The sequence below is a fragment of the Rattus rattus genome, chromosome 4, assembly GCF_011064425.1.
Source record: "Rattus rattus isolate New Zealand chromosome 4, Rrattus_CSIRO_v1, whole genome shotgun sequence".
NCBI classification, from domain to species: Eukaryota; Metazoa; Chordata; class Mammalia; order Rodentia; family Muridae; genus Rattus; species Rattus rattus.
Window position 1 is genome coordinate 1441839 of NC_046157.1, and position 19874 is coordinate 1461712.

General features: G+C 45.5%; 2 protein-coding genes across 2 annotated transcripts in view; one reads left to right on the forward strand and one right to left on the reverse strand.

Moving 5' to 3' along the window:
• Positions 1-6192, forward strand: part of Spidr (scaffold protein involved in DNA repair) — a 221964-nt gene extending 215772 nt beyond the window's left edge. Inside the window, exons 18-20 of the mRNA XM_032899807.1 lie at positions 631-745; positions 1071-1124; positions 5599-6192. Coding sequence (XP_032755698.1) covers positions 631-745; positions 1071-1124; positions 5599-5754 — 325 coding nt within the window. The 3' untranslated portion in view covers positions 5755-6192. The remainder of the gene's footprint in view (positions 1-630; positions 746-1070; positions 1125-5598) is intronic.
• Positions 6193-6972: 780 nt separating this feature from the next.
• Positions 6973-8683, reverse strand: Cebpd (CCAAT enhancer binding protein delta). The gene has a single exon (XM_032899808.1). It carries the CDS (start codon positions 8079-8081, stop codon positions 7275-7277), a length of 807 nt encoding a protein of 268 aa, XP_032755699.1. The 5' UTR covers positions 8082-8683; the 3' UTR covers positions 6973-7274.
• Positions 8684-19874: the final 11191 nt, after the last annotated feature.

The following is a 19874-nucleotide window of genomic DNA, read 5'->3' on the forward strand; positions in this document are numbered from 1 at the left end:
AGAGCACTGGCTGCTCTTTCAGAGAACCCACATGGCAGTTCACAGTTGTCATGGTTTTAGTCCCAAGGGATCCAGTGCCCTTTTCTGGTTTCTTCAAGCACCAGGAGTGTACATAATGGAGAGAATACATACAGGCAAAACATCATATCCATAAAAATAAGTTTTTTAAAAGAAGCAAAGAGCAAATATCTTCCTGACGCTTAGGGTTATTGACCTTATGAGTACACGAGTTATTTCTGGACTATGTCAAAGAAGCAAGGGAACATGGGTGTATGTGACAGCAGTGTGGGAGTGAGGACGCCAGGGCTGATGAGCAAGCCTGACCTGCCAGCGGGATGGGAAACTCACTCCCCTGACCTCCTGGAAGGTCTGGCCTTCACTTCCTGGAAGGCTACCTTCCCCCATATGCCTCATGAATAATGCCTCTTTGTGTACCCAAGGCCCCCTCAGCAGCTTCCAACTGTTAAGTCATCAGAAGAGTCCCAGTTCCTCGCTGTTTTTGACTGGTTCCAACAGGAGTTCTGACAGCAAAATTTCTCACTGAATGTTTAGAGAAATCTCTTTGCTGTAGAACTCTTCTGATACGTATCTCCCTGGTTGCTTATATCCTTGTGCACCTTCTCACAACAGAGGCTCCTTCTCCTGTGGGGACTGTTCCCAACTGGTCCTGTCACCTCTTCAAAAGAGACAGCTGCATGTCTTTCTGGACTGCCCCACAAGACCTGAGAGCACCGTGAAGGTCAAGGTAGGAGCTCATGTTCGATTGCATGGGTTCACTCTGTGGACAGCAAGGATGGGCTGGAGCTGGGCTACCCATGTGTTCCTTTGTTCACCTTGTGGCACAGTGTGCATGCCAGTTAGGAGATGCGGAAAGAGCGCCTCAGTTCTTTGGAGAAGAGGGAGTCACCTATTCTGTCTAGACAGAGTCCTGATTAATTGAAGGCTCTGAGACTTGCCTACAGAGGAGGCAGACAGCGTAGAGTCAGTGTTCGTCCTCAGATAGGAATCCCTCAGGTGAGTACTTGTCACTTGGTAGAATGCCACTGATCCCTTCTTCCCTGTTACTGCAGCTGTTGGAGAGCAGTATTTCTTTACTTCTGATGTCCGCTGCTTCCAAGGATGGGGTAAGTACAGGGCCAGCCTGAGTGTGCCCTTTGCTCTTGAATCTGTGTGAGGTCGTCCCTGAAGGAAGATCCCTTTGCTGTACATGTTCATTTTCAACAGTTCCTATTGTAACACCACAAGGATTTATGTGTTAACACATACCCACCTTGCCACTGCCACTCACCCATGTAATGCAGGGGCAGAGACGTTCCTGTCTGGAAATGAGAGATGCCGGAAATCTTCCTTCTTGGCTTTTGTTATAGTCACACAGCCTAGAGACCAGACTTCCCAGTCACAAAACAAAATTGCTAAAGACATGCTTTTTTATTACATTTATTGATTTGTGTATTTATTAATGAGTGTGTGTGTGTATGTGTGTGTGTGTGTGATGACCAGCACCTTTACCTGCCAAGCCATCTTGCTGGCCCTGTGCCACACTTTTTAATTTTTACTGATAGAGCTGGATTCCGAATGACTGGATTATCATTGTTATTATTTCTCAGAACTTTGTTGCCTGCCTTGAGAATTATTGTAACAAGACTTAGTAAACCGTGGCATGTGTCTCCAAGAAGAGAATTTTGAAAGTTGGTCCTCAGAGCAGGACTCCAGCCAGTCCTCTGAAATGGCACTTACCTTGTAAAAGCCACTTAAGGCCACCGCAGGGGCTGGGAATGTAGCTCACTTGGTGGGGCACCTAACCACCATGCACGGGCTCAGACCAGAAGTTCAAGATGACTCTTGACTACGTAGCAGGTCTGAAGCCAGCCCTTGGCCATGTGAGACCCTGTCTATAAATAAGTGCACTGTATGTAGCTCATGGGATTGATAACCCAGAACTAAGGCCAAGGCTGTCAGGGTTTAGATGAAATTGGAAACTGCTTAAATACGCTCTGAGGGTTATTGGTCTGAGCTGTGGTTCTCAGCCCTGACCTCACAGGGTGCCACAGCTTCTGTCCCCCTGGTATAAAGCACACCAGCTTTAAAGCCCTTTGGTGGCCTTGACCTCTGACCTGGAACTTTTACCTGAGCTGTGGCTAACACTGTCAATGTTTCTGAATAAAAGAGTCATGCTTTGACACCAAGTTAGAGGACACAGAAGCTGATATTTTTCTTATTGTATAAGTCTTTAGTCACCATGGCCTAAGAATCAAGCCCATTGCATTGCTGACACATGGTCCTCAGTGCCACTGCCTCCATAAGGGACTCACCACAAAGGTGTCCCACCAAGGTAGCTTTTATCTCTGCAGAAAGGAACAGTTGGTAGTTGGTGTCACCCAGATAGGAAAGCATGAGACAGGGACTTGAAGAACTTACAGTGTTTAAAGGCAGGTAGGGAACAGTGTCTGTTGGCTGACATAAGATGAGAGAATGGAAGACACTGGACCAGAACTAGTGAACTGGAGCTTTCCAGTCTGATGTAGATGCTCAGATGGATGCTTTAAAATGGTGGGCTGGGATTTTCGAAGAACACATCCTCTGTGGAGACAGTTGGGGGAAAGCACGGAAAACCTTGCTTGGATGAATAACTAGATGAGCCCAGCCTCCTATGTAAGCAGACTTAAGACTCACAACCATCAATAGCCACACATGTGCATAGAGGCTGATGTCTGCCCTCTGACTCAGTAGCCAGCACAGCACTGATGGGGCCCTCTGTAAGAAAATGTCTTTGGGGACCCAGACACCAGGAACACTGGCAGAAATCCTCCCTCCTTTCATTCCTGTTGGCTGAGCTATCTTGTTTCTGCAACACACTTCTTAACCAGAAGAGAATGCTCTGGTAGCTGAAACCTGCTGGTCAAGCTTTAAAAAGGCATGTGGTCATGTATGTATTCCTGTATGTGGAAGTGCAGGTGTTCATGCACCTGTATATGAGTCTCCTTGGACACTGGCTGTACTGTGTGTGTGTGTGTGCATGAACATGTATGTGTGTCATGTACTTCTACATGAGGAATCCACTTGGACACTGGCTATACATACAAATACATTTTACCTGTGTATGTACTTATACGTACATGTGCACAGATAGTAAGTAAAATAACAAAGAGAGGTCATAGCTCTTGGAGTCACCTCTGTAGGTGCTCTAGTTTCATAGTCCACATCCACAAAGGAGCTATCCACGCTTGGAGCACATTTTAGCAAGCTGCCCTCACCTCTGCTCACAGGGACCACTAGCAGGACCTTTACCTCTGACCTGGGGAGGAGCCTAACAGAAGATGGCAAAGGCCTATGTGCAGACACAGCTGCAAGTCATCCACTCTGGATTCTGTGGGTCTTCTGGTGAGAATGCACAGCCACAACATCCAGAGAATCAAATTAGGGGTCTCCGTAAAAACCATATTCCGTTCCCTGGAGCAAATGTACTGTTTCTGGTTAAGATACACGATGTCACTGTGAATGTGAAAGCAATGGGATTAACTGTTCTTCTTGCTGTTCATTACTGGTTACATTTTAATAATGGAGGGTTGAAATCTGTTCCTTCAACTTTCAGAAAAGGCACACATATATTGTATCTAAAAAAAAAAAAATAGACATGGGATAGCTCAGCAAAATTGTCATTAATGGCATGCAGAAAAACTTGGGATCCATCCCATCACTCAGTTTTTCTCAAAAAGACATGAAATTAAATAAATACTTAAAATCGGAAAGACACATTTTCATATATGTAGATACCTATTCATATGGACAGTACATGATTTGCTGGTGTCCATGTTTTAAATTCATCCTGTTGATTTCCCCAAAGCACATATGACTTATAAAACACGAGTCGAAGGCTCACTCATGGGGAATAGAGCTAAACCTAACGACTTACACAGAAAGGATTTTTCACTGACCTTTATGAAATCCAAATTGCATGCTTTCGAGCGGTGCGTGGTGTTAGCACCTGAGAGGTAAGGCAGGAGAATCAGGAAGCCAAGCTTGTCTTCAGCTACGTAACAATCTCTAGGTTAGCCTGAGCTACATCCCATGGGACCTTGACTCGAGAAAACAAAAAATCCTTACTTTTACAGGAGAAGAACATGAGAATGCTGGGGTTGTCGCGTTCACACTTACACAGGCATTGGTTAGGGAAAATAGTAAGAGGCGCTGACGGAGCTCTCAGCTTCCTCCCTTGCCATCCTTCTGCCATCTAATGGTGACCGGATCCTGGTGCTCTCCCCAGACCTCCCTGTCAGGCACACTGTGAGCTTGCCATTCATGCAGCAAACCTACAGAGAAGTCTTCCTCTCTGGACCAGCACTTCTAATTTTTCCGAGCTGGCTATGGAACCACACTGTAGACCTTGTTCGTTGGCAAAGTATTAAGTAAGCTACATTGGGAAATTGAGTCAGCATATGTCATTCTTACATCCCAAACTGATCCTGATGATTACTCTACAAAACAAAGCATCCAGCACGCTCCACACAGATGTTCTCCATACAGCCCCTTCTGGGTTTCATTGGAATGGTTCATCTCTGCTCCACTGGGCATCAGCTGGTACCCTCAAGGCAGGGCTGCAGCCACTGAAGCCTCCCCAGCCAGGGCTGTTGGCCCAACTTCCTCACAGGCACTGACTGGGCTGGCCACCTTCCTAACTGAGCGTAAGGCATCTATCTCTATGTCCCTTCAGCTGCACTGTATCCCAGCCATAAGTTTGAGAACATGATCAGTACGTCTGGCCCAGACCTGAGATCAAACTATGGGCACAGGTACAATGCCCTTAGGACCCAAAGCTGTGTTAGCTACGTTCTCTGCCCTCTCCAGCTTCCATCTTCTTGGCCAAAGGTGGCCTGAGTTCCTTGTTGCTGCCTTGTCCAAAGGCCAGGCTAGGGTGCCACCACACTCCTCTGCACTGGCCATCACCTTCCCCAGTCTCCTCCTCCAGCTTGCACTTTTATTTTTAGCCCTGCCCTCACTGAATATACTCAGCAGTTAGATCCATGAAAGCCAAGCCAGGGCACAGTGACACCAGGGACTGACCAGTACTTGTGTCTGTCTAGAGATGAAATTCTCCCAAGATTAACTATGTGGATAAAACCTCCAGTCACATCACCACAGCACAAAAAGAAATGTTTACCCCAATGTAACTCAAGAAGAAATAGAATCCAATTGAAGAGGGAAGTTTGGGGCAAGCACCAGGAAATCCTTTGACCAGAAGTGTTGCTAGATTGGGGAAGTGTCCCCAACGGAAGTGGGAGACATATGCAAGCCAAAGGCCCATCCCCCATGGAAGAACAGCACTTCCTCTGCATATTGTCTTCCAAATCCTGTCCTAGGCCAGTTTATCCTGGCAGCCACTAAAAACAACAAGACTCAACTGTCATAATAAAGTGGTTCATTCATTTGCTATATAATAAAGGGGATTTTTATAATCCACAGCCCCAGCCCTCCCATTGGATGGAAGGCTGGAGCTTATGGAAGGAAGGGCCTTTGTCCTGGCTGTGGCTTTGTTGTTGGGAACAGACTGTCCAGGAATCCAGGACTGTTTGGTTAACCAGAATGCTTCTATCACTGCAGAATTATGAAGTAGAGAACATCCTTGGGAAGGAGATGGGACCGTTACTCTGCTTTGTCCAGTCGGTCACTACACAGCAGACCAGCTGCGTCACTCTGGAAGAGATTGGGCTTCTGAGTACAGCGGGAGCCACTGCTGCTCCGCCTCCTCCTCCCTGACATCTGTGCCCTTGGCAGTGAGGCCAGGGACTTGATCTGGGGAAGCCGAATCGTGTTAACTCTGTAGTGTTTTTATAGTTTTAAATTTAGTGCGTTTCTTTCCTTTTTTTTTTTTTTCTGGTAAAGAAGATATTTTGTAAATTAAAATTCAAAATACCTCTGTTCGATCTTTTTTTCTACTTTACCTTCCTACAAAATTGAGGACATTTCTTTGAGTGTTTCTCCTGTCTTGTGTCTTCATTTTGTGCTACTTAGGCACTGTTATTGATCTATTAGGAAATGTGCTTCGTTGTAATTTAAACTGTTTACAATTAGCAATATTGTATGTGTTTTTCTTTGCAGTATTTAATATTCTCTGTAAGACTATTCTGTAAAGCTTCAACCAATATCTCATGTTGAGATATTACTGTTCTGTTAACAATAAATAAATGTCCAACACTTTGTGGTTTTAGTGGTCTAGGAACTGCCAGAGGTGGCACTGTCACCCGTCCACTGTAGGTGAGCTGGGTGTGACGATAGCTGTATAAAACAAATTTCTGTACCTTACTCCACTACACACCTGTCAGAGCCCCTGAAGAACTGCAGAGGGCAAAGATCACAGACTCACAGCAATCCACAAGCCTGCTTTAGGCAGGGATTTGAATTACAAAGCAAAGCAACTACACATTTGGACCTTGGAGTTTTTGTGTTTTCTTCTGTACTGCAACAGGCTGTGCAGACCAGGGAAGGGTTTGGCACACCCAGTATTCTTAAGGAAAAAGGCATAAACTTTGGGAGGTAGGGGTGGGGATTGAGCCTGCTAACATTACAATTACTGGCACTTGGAGCTGCTATATACTATGATATTAATTTGTCCTGGTGCAGATTTTAAAATCTACATGTCCCTAGGTTGAGGAAAGTAAAAGCAAGGAGGGATCAAGTTTCGGAGTCTCAGCTCTCTTCCACCCTCTCACCCTTCAGCAACCACCTAAAAGTTAGGCCAGCTGTTCTCTGGCCCAGGTCTGCATAGCATACTCTGGGATAACACCTTCCACCTAACATGGAGTAGCCATGCCCTCCCATGTTCCTTCCGCAGGGAGTATACAGCAAAAGGAAACTCGTCCATCTCCTTACCCCATGTGGGCAACGCACCTGGTCCTGTGGCTCCCAGGTGCTTGCTTTTCCCTGGTGAGGTCCCAATATGTTGTGTGCGGGAGAGACTGAATATAGGAAGCTGCAGCAATTTAAATGCTTCTTTATTCTTACAAATACTGTAAAAATGAATATAAAAAGCATGCGCAGTCTCTTCCTCTTATCTACAAAAGTCTGTCGGAAAAGTCTTTTCTACAATGTACCTTAGCTGCAATGGTAATAAGACGTAGAAAACGCTACCATTATAAAAAAATAATTTAAGGGGGATTCATATAGCTTCTCTCGCAGTCCAGTGCCCAAGAAACTGTAGCGATTCGGGCGGCGTCTGCTCCCCGCCGTCGGGGTCTGAGGTATCGGTCGTTCGGAGTCTCTAAGGCCCACACCGCGCGTTACCGGCAGTCGGTGCCGGTGGGCGGCAGGAAAGGCGGGCTGGGCAGCTCTTTGAAGAACTGCCGGAGGCCGGCCAGGTCCCGGGTGAGCTGCTCCACACGCTGATGCAGCTTCTCGTTCTCGGCCGACAGCTCCACCAGCTTCTGCTGCATCTCCTGGTTGCGGCGCTTGGCCTTGTCCCGGCTCTTGCGCACAGCGATGTTGTTGCGCTCGCGTCGCTGCCGGTACTCAGGGCTGCCCCGGTCCGGACCCCTCTTGCCGGCGCCCTTCTCTCGGACGGGGCCAGGCGCGAGGCTCGGTCCCGGGCTGCCTCGAGGAGGCTCGGGCGAAGTGGGTGGTGTGGGCTGTGCCGCGGCCGCCAAGCTCACCACTGTCTGCGCGCACACTGCCACTTGCGCCGGCAGCAGGGAGCCCGGCGCGTCGCCGTCGCCCCAGTCGGGTTCGCGCTTCAGCGGGCCCCTGGCGACTGACCCCACACCCGGGGGTCGCGTAGGGCCGCCCTGCAGCAGCTCCAGGCTGCCCGCGCCGGCCGCTTTGTGATTGCTGTTGAAGAGGTCGGCGAAGATCTCGTCGTGGCACAACTCTAGGGTGGGCACGGCAGCCATGGAATCAATGTAGGCGCTGAAGTCGATGGCGCTCTCGTCGTCATACATGGCAGGGGTCGTGGAGCCCGGCTCCCCCAGATCCCCAGGCTCGGGCCCTCGTCCGGGCTTGCCCACCCTGCCTGGCTCGTAGAAGGCCGCGGGCTCTGTGGGCCAGGGTGCGCCGCGTGCTGGGCTGTCTAGGCTGAAAAGAGCGGCGCTCATGGCGGCGTCGGCTGGGCCTGGCGTCCAAGTTGGGCTGTCACCTCGCCGGGACGGACCGCCGCCTTTTCTAGCCCCAGCTGACGCGCACGCCCCGCCCCGGCCCCAGAGGGTCGGGGACCGGAGCAGGGAGGGACCGGGGTGCTGCTGGGAACGACCCGCCCTCTGCCCGCACTCTTGGCCTTCCCTCCTTCCTGTTTGTGCGGTTTGGACCTACTTAGCGGTCTGAGCCTGGAGCGAAATGAAAATCTGGATTTGGCCCCGACGCGCGCGCTAAGCGGGACGCCTTCAGTCATCGCAAAAGCGGAACTGGGACAGGGCTCGGCAGCCCGAGTCCATGGCTTCTGTCTTGGCGCCTCCGCCTCGGGGCCAGAAGGAGTGAACCGTGGTTCGTGGACCTGGGCCTCAGTCCCCGCCGGTCAAGAACGAGCACGGCCAGCATGAGTCTCCGGAAATTCGAACCCGCTCCAGCCACATTTCTCGGGGTGCTGAGGCCCAGCTGCCATCGAGGTTAGGTTCAGCAACACAGCCCGATGGACAGACAGATCGACCGGGCTCTCCGCTGACCACAAAGCCGACGGAAGAGTGACCGCCACCCTAACCGCGCGGTGCGTTTCTCCGCACCTGACAGCGGTCTTGGGTGCTCCGGTAACTCTTCAGGTTGTTAAAGCTGTGCCACCTGGTGGTAGCATAGCATCTTGCTGTTTCTTTTCCTTGATAAGTATACCCAAAAGAGATGCTATTTAAAGTAAACGTGGCTGGCTGAGAGAAAACTGAGATTTACATCAATACTCATAAAGGGGTATTAAGTTGCCAGCTCTCCAAATTTCTTGAAAAGATGAAGAGAAATTTCAACTCCAGCTACTCAGACCTGAGACTGGATGGGGAGTTGAATCCCAGGAGTTCAAGTGCCTGACGGCCTGTCTCAAACATGCAAAAGTCAAGAAAATAATCTGTCCAACATCAGATGTGTCCCTCATAGTCCTCCAACTCTTTCCGATTCACCAGGTGTTTTGACCAACATCAGCTGATTTACAGAGCAGCCTAGCTCCTGACTTCAATTCCCGAGGAAAATCCTAATGATGGGCTGTGGAATAGCTAATGGCTTTTCTGAAAGAAAGGTAAACACAGCTTTGGAATTTTATAATTGCATATGATGTTGATATTTTAACTAATTACCTCTGAGGTTAAAGCCATCGCACATGTGAGTTCATGCACAAGCACAGGAAAACCCTGGGAGAAAGTTCTTGGTTCTTAGCCCTTGGATGCCAGAGAGGCACGATTAAGGAACACGTGTTTATCCCTCAGAAAGGCCTCCTTCCAAGGCTGTTTTCAAGTGAGACAACCTGCTGTTTTTGATTCCTGGGTCCGTTCACTCCATTTATGAAAATGAAGCTGTGCTTACAAGACAGTGGGGCCAATTAGAAACTCAGAAGGTTTGGCCACCGTGGGTACCTGTGGGCACCGTGGGTACCTGTGGGCACTGTTGGGCTGCACCTGAAAGCTCTGTGGAGTCTGTGTTCAGGAACCTGCCAACCTGTGCTTAATTTTCCATTTACCAGAGACAGAGAAAGGCAGCATGGCAGAACAACAAAGTATGAATGTATTGTGACATTTGAGAGCTATCAGAGACCCTTTAAAAATAACAAAGTTTGGCTCCTATGACAGTCATTTGCAATCCTTTCTGAGTGTCCCACACACTGCTCCTATCTCAAGGGCCTTTCCTAGCGTCATGGGGGACTTACTCAGGATGAATATGAACACTTCCGCGCTTTGTTCCTGTGAGAAACACAGCATCCAGGTGCGCATTTTAAGCTCTCCTCGGCACATCTGTCAAAAGCCTTCGAGCTAGAATAGTCCTCAGCACCCTCACATGTAGAACATAGTGGAGAATCCAATGACGCCCAGTCTATGTGGGCATTCTGGAAACCTTGGTGTTTAAAAATTCAGAAAACTAGCAGTGTTGTCTTAGAGTCATGGAGCACTGTCAGACTTGGAAGATCAGTCTAACCAGCCAATCTCCAGGAGATCCTGTTTGCATATTTCACTCCGTACCAGAACAGTTCTCTAGATGGAATATGTATATTCCATCAAATATGTATAAATACTCTGAAACATTTCTGGGTAGTTCTAGGTGAAATGAAATATGAAATCAAGCTTGAAGAGAAGTAAAACTTCCCAGCAGCCAAGAAGTGAAGGCCATCAACTTAGTGGAAAGAAACTCAGCACAATTCAAAAAAAAAAAACAAAATCAAGAACAAGACAGGCTGTTCACTTTCTCTGTTCATATTCAATATAAGATTTAAAATCTTACCATCTACTAGAGGACTAATATCCAAAATATATCAAGAACTCAATAAACTAGATATCTAAAAACTAAATAATCCAATGAAAAAGGTATACAGATCTAAACATAATTCTCAAGAGAAGAAATCCAGAATATCGAAATATTCAAACATTCTTAGACATCATGGAAATGTAAATCAAAACTACTTTGGAATTTCATCTTATACCTGTCAGAATGGCTGAGATCAATAACATAAGTGACAGCGCATGCTGGCCAGGATGTAGAATAAAGGGAACACTCCTCCATTGCTGATGGGAGTGCAAACTTGTACAACTACTGTGGGAATCAGTTTCTTAGAAAAATGGGAGTCAATCTACATAAAGATCCAACTATACCACTCTTGGGCATATACCAAAAGGACACTTGTACCACAAAAACACTTGTTTGCTCAACTATGTTCATTGCTACTCAATTCAGAATAACTAGAAATTGGAAAGTACATAAATGTTCCTCAACAGAAGATTAGATAAAGAAAATGAGGTACATTTACACAAACGTATTACTCAACTGTCTAAAAGATAATGGTATGAAATTTGCAGGCAAATGGAAGGAACTAGGGGAAAAAAATCATACTGAGTCAGGTAACCCAGATCTAGAATAATGTATTCATTTATATGTGGGTATTAGCAAGTAAATAATGATATCAAGCTACAATCTATTGATCTAGAGTATGAGAACAGGGGTGACACATAAATCTCCTTGGGAGGGGAAAATAGAATAGGTTTTGTGGGTCTGAACCAGGTCCTCTTTATACATATTATGGCTTTCAGTTTAGTACTCTTATGGGATTCCTGTGCGAACAAGGTGGTTTCTGATTCTTATACCTTTCCTTGGGCTCTTTTACTTCTGCTGGTTTGCCTTGTGCTAGATCAGGAGGATCAGATGCTGAGGGGAGATAGGGTTGAGAGAGGGAACATAGGGAGAAACAGCTAAAATTGAGGGGCATTTGACATAGTATGGAAAACTAGTACAGTGGAAACGTCCTAAAACATATGGAAGTGGTCCAAATGAACTCTCCAAATAACTGGGGAGACAGAGTCCTCACTGGCCATCTCTTGTCACCAAAAAAAGCTTCCAGTACTAGAACTGGGTTACATCCATTTGAGTTCTTAGCCAAAGGGGTCCCATAGAAATCCCCAAATAACCCAGGCTGATGCCAAGACAAACTGACAGCAAGTCCTCATTGTTGAAGACAATATCTGCACAACTCATTGAATACGGAGAGGTTAAGCTGTTACTTATAGAACCTTCACCTGTATGTTTTAGTGTCTGTGACACAAGCAGACACTCTGCAGGCTACCGAAAGAGAAACATATATGCCAAATCAGCCACAAAACCTTTCTTCTACAATACTGTCCTGCCACAGATCTGCTAGGGCACTGGTGACACAAAGCTTGTGTGGTTGGCCAACCAATGTCTGATGTGAGTTGAGGCCGGCTTCATGAAATGGAACCCACACTTGACATTGCTCAGGTGACCAAGAACTAGAAGTAGACACCTAGAGTACAGACAAATACTACTGGTCTTTAAAAAAAATAGGTAGTGAAATGATTCTTAATATCTCTATACTTATAGATCAATGCCTTTTATTCAGCCATCATCAAGTTTTCTCCTGCAGCAGATGGGAATAAATAAGAGACCCACACCAAATATCACACACACACACACACACACACACACACAGAGAGAGAGAGAGAGAGAGAGAGAGAGAGAGAGAGAGAGAGAGAGAGAGAGAGAGACAGAGAGAGACCTTAGAACACCCATATCTAAATGGGATGTCTCTGAAATTCCTCCCCTTAAAGCTCAGGGAACGTGAAGGAAGATGAGGCAGAAAAAAAGTGTTAGAGCCAGAGGAGATAGAGAACATCTGGAAACCAAGGCCCTCTAAATCAACAAAGTAAAGGTCATATGAACTCACAGAGACCGAGCAGCAGGACAGGGCATGCACAGACCAGGACAGGCATGCACAGACCGGCACCAGGTCATCTTTGCATATAATACAGCTTCCAGTTGGGGGCTCCTGAGTGTGTGAACAACAGCGTTTCTGATTCGTGTGCCTTCTCTTGGGCTGTTTTCCTTCTGTTGTTTTGCCTTGTCTGACTTTAATGAGATGGAGTTTGTTTTATCATATTTTATTTTGTTATGTCTTGCTGGTATCTCTTAGAAGCCTGCTCTTTCCTACTGGACCCAGATGGGAGGATTAAATGGGATGTGAGAGGAACTGGAAGGAGTGGAAGGAGGGAAAAGTGTAATCAGGATATAGTGAATATATAAAGAATCTATTTAAAAGGGAAAGAAAGAAAAATTTTAAAAGCCAGTGTTTTGTGAAGGCATATACTCCTGTGCCTAGAATTTAACTAGCTGCACACCCAGATGAGAAAGCAGAGCTGTTTGACCCAGTGGATCTTATGCCCCAAGTAATATTTCCATACTTTTACATTATTTTTCATATATTCATAAAAGTGAGATGTTATTAGAACCCATGCCTGAAACATTACATTCTTTTTATGAATGCAAAATCGAAAGTTAAGGGAATATAATAGGAGCAATGTCAGAGTGGGAAGCCCCAGGCTCTGGGAAGCCATGGCAGGGATGGTAACATGCCTCAGTACTTAAAGTTCTTGTTGCCAAGTCTGTGACTTACAAATAGGTAGAGAGGGAAAATCACTCTACGAAGTTGTCCTCTAGCTTTGTGTATGGTGAGCTCAGCTCCATGCTAAATGAACCCATCCTTCATCTGAGCATAATAAGTCTCTGCGAGAGTCATGCATCTTGCAGATTAAACGTGAACCTTTAAATTGTCGCCCCACTTAGGTTAGCATGTAGGCCCAAAATATCAAGGCAAAGAAACAAGAAGAAATTTCATGATCTCAATACAAGAAAGATGAGTCTATGTCTTAGTGCCCAGAGGGTAACTATGGGTTCTCAGCACTGTCACCTAGACCTTGCTTCGATCTCCACTCAGCTCCTAGGCACAAGTTGTTGATGGAAAGGAACCCATAGCGCCATTTTGGTGTAAATGTAACTCTTATTCTCCTCTAGTAATTGTCATCTTGGAGGCTTACTGCCTCCATCTGCTAACCCAGGCCTAGTCCTGGAAGCTTCCAGCCTCCAAACATTCTAATCTAGGCCTAGAATGTGTTCAGCCTCTGAGACTTGCTGCTGAAGAAGTTCACCCCTTCTTGTCCTTTCCAATCTCTGGTTGGCTGAATCAGCTGTTCTGGTTCAAATTCCACTCCAAGCTGACTTATGCAATCGCCTCCTCCCCTCCCCCTCCCTCCTCCCCCTCCCTTCCTCCTCCTCCCCTTCCTCCTCCTCCTCTCCTTCTTCCTCTTCCTCCCCTTCCTCCTCCTCCTCTCCTTCTTCCTCTTCCTCCCCCTCTCCTCCCCTCCCCTCCCCACCCCTCCCCTCCCCCCCACCCCTCTCCTCTCCTCCCCTCCCCTCCCCTCCCCTCCTCCTCCCCCCTCCCCTTCCCTCTTCCCCTCCCTCCCCTCCCCCTCCCCCCCCCTCCCCTCCTCCTCCCTCTCTTGGATTACTCTGTTTGCTCTCATACTAACTTTAACAATAGGTTCTAATTCTGTAGCTCCCTCTCATTCTCTGGCTTGTTCTGCCTTCACCTGAGTCTAGCTTTTCTCTCTGCAACTTGTCTCTCTATAACCGTTTGGGTAAAGCTGCCTCCCCCTTTTCTTTTTCCTTTTTTTTTTTTTCTGCACTGCTCTCTCCTAAATAGCCTTCTTCCTCTCTCATGACGGATTTGAAATCTGAGACAAATGCCCAAGTTGCTACACAGTCTGCTCTTGTGAACACACAAAAAGGAAGTAAATGTCTGCGCAGGCTCCTTTCTATAGCGTATTCCAGAGGTAAGCAGTGGCCTGCCTGGTCCTCAGACAATCTAGTGTGATTTGCTAACTGCTGTAAAGGGGAAGGTTCAGGAAATGTAAGTCCTTGCCAGGCTAACTGCTTTTGATAAAAATAATTTTAACTTCTTCACTATTGCATTTGGCTTTTTTATTCAGAGAAAGAACTCAATTTGTCAGATTTGCACCCCAATCACTTTTATCCACTGAGCTGGCTCCTAAACAACCAAATTATCTTTAAGTTGCATTTTATAATTGCACTGTAGAACTAGCTATTAGTACTTAGCATATTTAATATTAAACTATGTACTGGTGAAGAGTCCATTGGTGAGGAGATCAATGTGTGGAGCATATAATAGTTGTAATATGCCCTGAAAGAGAACATTTCTTTTTTTCTAGAGATTTTTTATTAATAATCAATATTTTATTTATTAACATCCCAAATGTTGCCCTCCCTCCTGGGATCCCCCTCAAAGAGCTCTTTCCCCCATTCCCCTTTTTCTTCACCTCTGAGAGGGTGCCCTCCCTTCCATCCCCTTTCCCTGGGGCATCAAGTCTCTACAGGATTAAGGGAATCCTCTCCCACTGAGGCCAGACAAAGCCATCCTCTGCTACATATTTGCCAGGGACATTGGACCAGCCTGTGTATGCTCTTTGGTTGATGCCTTAGTCTCTGGGAGCTCCCAAGGGTCCAAGTTGGTTGACACTGTTGATGTTCCTATGGGATTGCCATCCCCTTTAGTTCTTTCAATCCTTAGAGTTAGGGGCTAACTCTGCCATAGAGGTCCCTGACCTCAGTCCAATCCTTGACTGTGAGTATTTTCATCTGTCTCAGTCAGCTACTGGTAAAGACTCTCAGAGGACACGCATGCTAGGCACAACATTGGTTGGTGCCCCCATCCCTCCTCTGGGGACCTTGTCTATGTCCTGGAGGTGGTTTCTTCAGGGTCCATCTCTCCACTGTTGGACAGTTCAGCTAAATTCACCCACATTGAGTCCCAGGTCTCTGGGACTTTCTAGAGGCTCCCCCCCCCATCGCCAAGCCCTGGCATGAGCATATTTCCATTCATTCTCCTGGCCCTCTGGGATTCTTTCCTGTCTTCCCCCATGCTGATTCCTGTCCCCCTTCTCCCTTACCCTCTTCTCTCCCACCAAGGTCCCTCTCTCCCTCTGCCTCCCATGACTATTTTGTTCCCCCTTCTAAGTGAGATTCAGGAATCCTCACTTGGGCCTGCCTTCTTGTTTAATGTCTTAGGGTCTATGGATGTATCCTAGGTATTCTGTACTTTTTGGCTAATATCCACTTATCAGTGAGTACATAGCATGCATATCCTTTTTGGTCTGGGTTACCTCACTCAGGATATTTTCCAGTTTCATCAATTTGCCTGCTGGAAGCAACCTTCCACTGAAGAATGGATATATAAAATATGGTTCATTTCCACAATGGAATACTATTCAGCCATTAAAAACAATGGCGGGGTTGGGGATTTAGCTCAGTGGTAGAGCACTTGCCTAGGAAGCGCAAGGTCCTGGGTTCGGTCCCCAGCCCCGAAAAAAAAAAAAAAAACAATGGCATCATGAATTTTGCATGCAAAAGAGGATATTTCTAAAATTGACGATCTCTAAAATTGAATCAGTCTATACCTGGCAAACTGAAGATATTGGAAAACCTATTGAAAGAAGTTCAGAAGTGTAGCCTTTGTGATCTTAACTTTCTACTTCATTAAAATGTTCAATTTTGTCTAAAAGGGAAAGAAGTGATCGATATCAGATTTAATGCTATAAATATGGCTCAATTTGCCATTTTCATTGGAGATATTGATGATATATATTGTATTAGCCAGGGTCATTATAATAACTTACTTGCTGCTAATCGATAGCTGCCTATGTACAGAATGCCCCAAAATCCAAGAATCCAGTAATTGTTCAGTCCACAAGGCTGGATATCTCGGCCGATCTTCAGTATAAACCAGAATCCCAAAGTAGCAAACCCTACTGTCAGTGAAGGAATGGGCTTGCCAATGAGGATGGGAGAAAGCAGAAAAAAGAGAAAGCGTCTCTTTTCCATGTCCTTTGTATAGTCTTCCAGGAGATTATATGGCCAAATTAGAAGTGGGTCTTCCCACCTCAAAAAGATCTAGATTAGAAGTAGATCTTCCCATTTTAAATGATCCAATTAAGAAAAAAAAATTTTCACAGGTGTGCCCAGTCACGTTTGGGTTTTAGTTAATTCCAGATGTAGTCAAGTTCACAACCAACAACAGCCATCACAACTCCACCTCTTATCGACTTGACACACATTATCTCCTTATGCTGTGGTTAATTTAAAAATGAAACAATAACCAAGTCATAGTTATGCCTAGCTTAATATAACTATCCCACATATAATCACAAATGTATTATAAAATTTTAAAATATATTGCCATGTCCCTTAAGGGATATTCTTTTAACATATCAGCTTAAATTTGCTAATCACTAATATTCTCTTAGTTGATGCTACAGCACATGACAAAGAAATTGAAATGAGAAAACTATCTGCATAAACACATTATTAACAGAATACAGCAGAAACACTCATGTCATTTATAATTCTAAAGGCCCTGGGTTCGGTCCCCAGCTCCAAAAAAAGAACCAAAAAAAAAAATTCTCATTCCTGCAACTGTCACATAGCCTTAGCTAGTATTTATAACCACTTTCCTCTACTACCCATTCTGTATTTCCTTGGCAAGTACCTCAGCAGGTCTTATCCTAGAGAAGTGACTTATACATCCATTCCTGATGGATCTGTGCCCTTTGCTATCCTGCTTGGATTAAGCTGTTGTAGTTCTCCACTGACCTTAATCACAGGACATGGTAGCAACTGGAGGCTCCCTATAGGCACTCCTGCACTCCAGACATAATCTTTCCTACCTCTGTGTGGAGAAGCTACTCAATTTCCCCTTGGTAATCTGTGTCAGTCCCTCCATAACACTGTTATTCCTTTCTTAGCCTGTTGGCTTATGAGCATCAGAAGTCCAAAGAGGCCAGAGAAAAGTCTCAGCTTCCATTCCAGTGGAATGTTTGTTGTATTTTCTGGGAGGAATGCTTCCCCCTGGAACCTAAACTTCTAAGCCAGAAGAACTTAAGGGAACAAGAAGCAGGAAATTTTCTAGTGGGTCTCTAGGGGTGATAGTGAATGGAACTATCATCCAATCCTGGACCCATGGATTCTGACTACAGGAGAAACTGTACTATGCATTGAATGCTGGTTTAAAGTGTATACTGTCTTCTGGGAACCCTGCCCCAGCCTTCTTGGCTGCTGCCATCTAGTTGGCATTGTAACTGTACCTTTAAAAGCCATTTTATTTCATCTTTCTATTAGGCCAGTTGCTTCATGATGGTGCAGAGCATGGTAACACCAATGGATTTCATGAGCATGGTCTGTCTGTCACACATGCCTGGCTGTGAAGAGGGTTCCTTGGTCAGAAGCAATGCTATGTGGAATACCATAATGGTGGATAACACATGCAATAATTGCACATGTGTTAGTTTTGGCAGAAACATTACATGGAGGAAAAGGCAATTTTGTAATCAGAATAACTATCCACTTCAATAAGGTCAAAGCATTTTCAGGGAGCATAAGGTTGTCAACCTGAGAGAAGGCAGGTAACTCCTACCAATGCTACCATACAGGGTCTCGGTACAGGGCACATGAAGGGGGGGGGGACTCAGAGAGAGGGGGAAGAGTAAGGGAGCAAGAGCAAGAGGAGGATAGAAGAGAGCAAAGAGGGGGCAAGCAGTCCCTTTTATAGTGAGTCAGGCATACCTGGCTGCTGCCAGGTAACTGTGGGGCTGGGGCTAGAAATGCCAACAGTCATTATTATTATAGAGGTAACCAAGCACACTCTCACTGGATTTGTGGGCCTCTCTACATAAGGAATTGGTGCCTCACAATAGTAGAAACTTTTTCCTGTTGACATGGTGTCAAATTGTAAATACTTGCTTATATGTATGCGTTAATGTTACTCTCAATATTCATCAGATAAGCACCTTTTTACAAGGAGCAAAGTCTGAATGCAGAGAATCAAAATAGGACCAAATGCTGAGAGTAAGTGATATTGGGTTCTCAGTCCCAAGGACATCCTAGAAGAGGGGAGAAAGAACGTAATAGCTGGAATATGGAGGGGGTGCTGTAAAGTATCTTTTATCTATAGCATGGCCACTGTACTGATTAACTCACAGTATCAGGAGCAACCTGCACAAGACTAGGTCTATAAACATTCCTTCATGAATGGAAGGCAGGATCATAAGACACCTTATCATCCCCTGGGGAATAGGTAGTTAATAGTTGCTAAGAAGAGGGTATCCTATTCATCAATGGTATAGCCAGTGTGGTAACTTGCCTTTGGTAACAAGAAAATAATCCCATGCATGTTCATGCAGACAACACTAGTTAAATTCAGTGGGCTACAAGAATATACAAAGATAGGCCTGACCTTGTTGCACAGAAGAAAAGGCTAAGCAGGGAAGATGGGGATGGGAGGGGAGTAAGGGATTCCATGATCGAGGCACATTGCATATTATGAAACTGTAAAGGAACGAGTGTGAAGGAGCTGCAGAAACTAAAGAGCTATGAGAAAACATCTGCGAATCAATGAACAGACACATATCTGAGTGGAAAAATGACAAAAATGACCCAACATAGGAAAACAAAACTTCACCATTCCTAAATGCAGAGCAAAACCGTTTGGTCTAGTTTTTACCTTATTTTATTTTATTATTTATTCTTTAGGTGCTTGTTTGTTTTCTAAGAGGAGATGGAAGATGTGTGGAGAAATTGGGAGAAAGGGAAACTACAATCAGAATATATTATATGAAAAATCTATTTTCAATAAAGACTAGAGGAAAAGGAAGATCTACTTAGAAAGGCTGGAGAGACTCAGCAGTTAAGAGCACTGGCTGTTCTTCCAAAGGAGCATGTTTGATTCCAAGCACCCACAAGACATCTTACAACCATCTGTGACTACAATTCCAGAGTCTCTGACACACTCTAATGGCTTCCACAGACACCAGGCATGCACATGCTGCACAGACAAAACAAAACTTGAAGACAAAACACTAATGCACATACAATAAAATAAAGTAACGACTTTGAGAGTCTACCCCACCCTGTCTTGGGGTGGATATTGCTGTGATAATACATCATGACCAAAAGCAACTTAGGGAGGAAAGAATTTTCTTTTCCGTAACTGGAATTTTTTTTTCTTTTTTTCGGAGCTGGGGACCGAACCCAGGGCCTTACGGTTGCTAGGCAAGCACTCTACCACTGAGCTAAATCCCCAACCCCCCCGTAACTGGAATTTTTTATGCCTGCCCTCGCTCCCAAATAATAACATGGAGACTATATTTATTTATAAGGTTTTGGCCTTATATTTGGGCTTATTCCCAAATAGCTTATGACTCAATTGTCCCACATATACTAATCTAAGTTTTGCCACATGACTGGTTACCTCTCCTCAGTTTCATACATCCCACTTCCTCTGGGTCTTAGTGGCGAATGCCCCCAGTACTGGATTGTCTGCGTCCCAGAGTTCCCCTCTCTGATCAGAAGCC

Excerpts from the sequence above, each read along its gene's own strand:
- Cebpd (XM_032899808.1), bottom strand. The coding sequence starts at position 8,081 with ATGAGCGCCGCTCTTTTCAGCCTAGACAGCCCAGCACGCGGCGCACCC.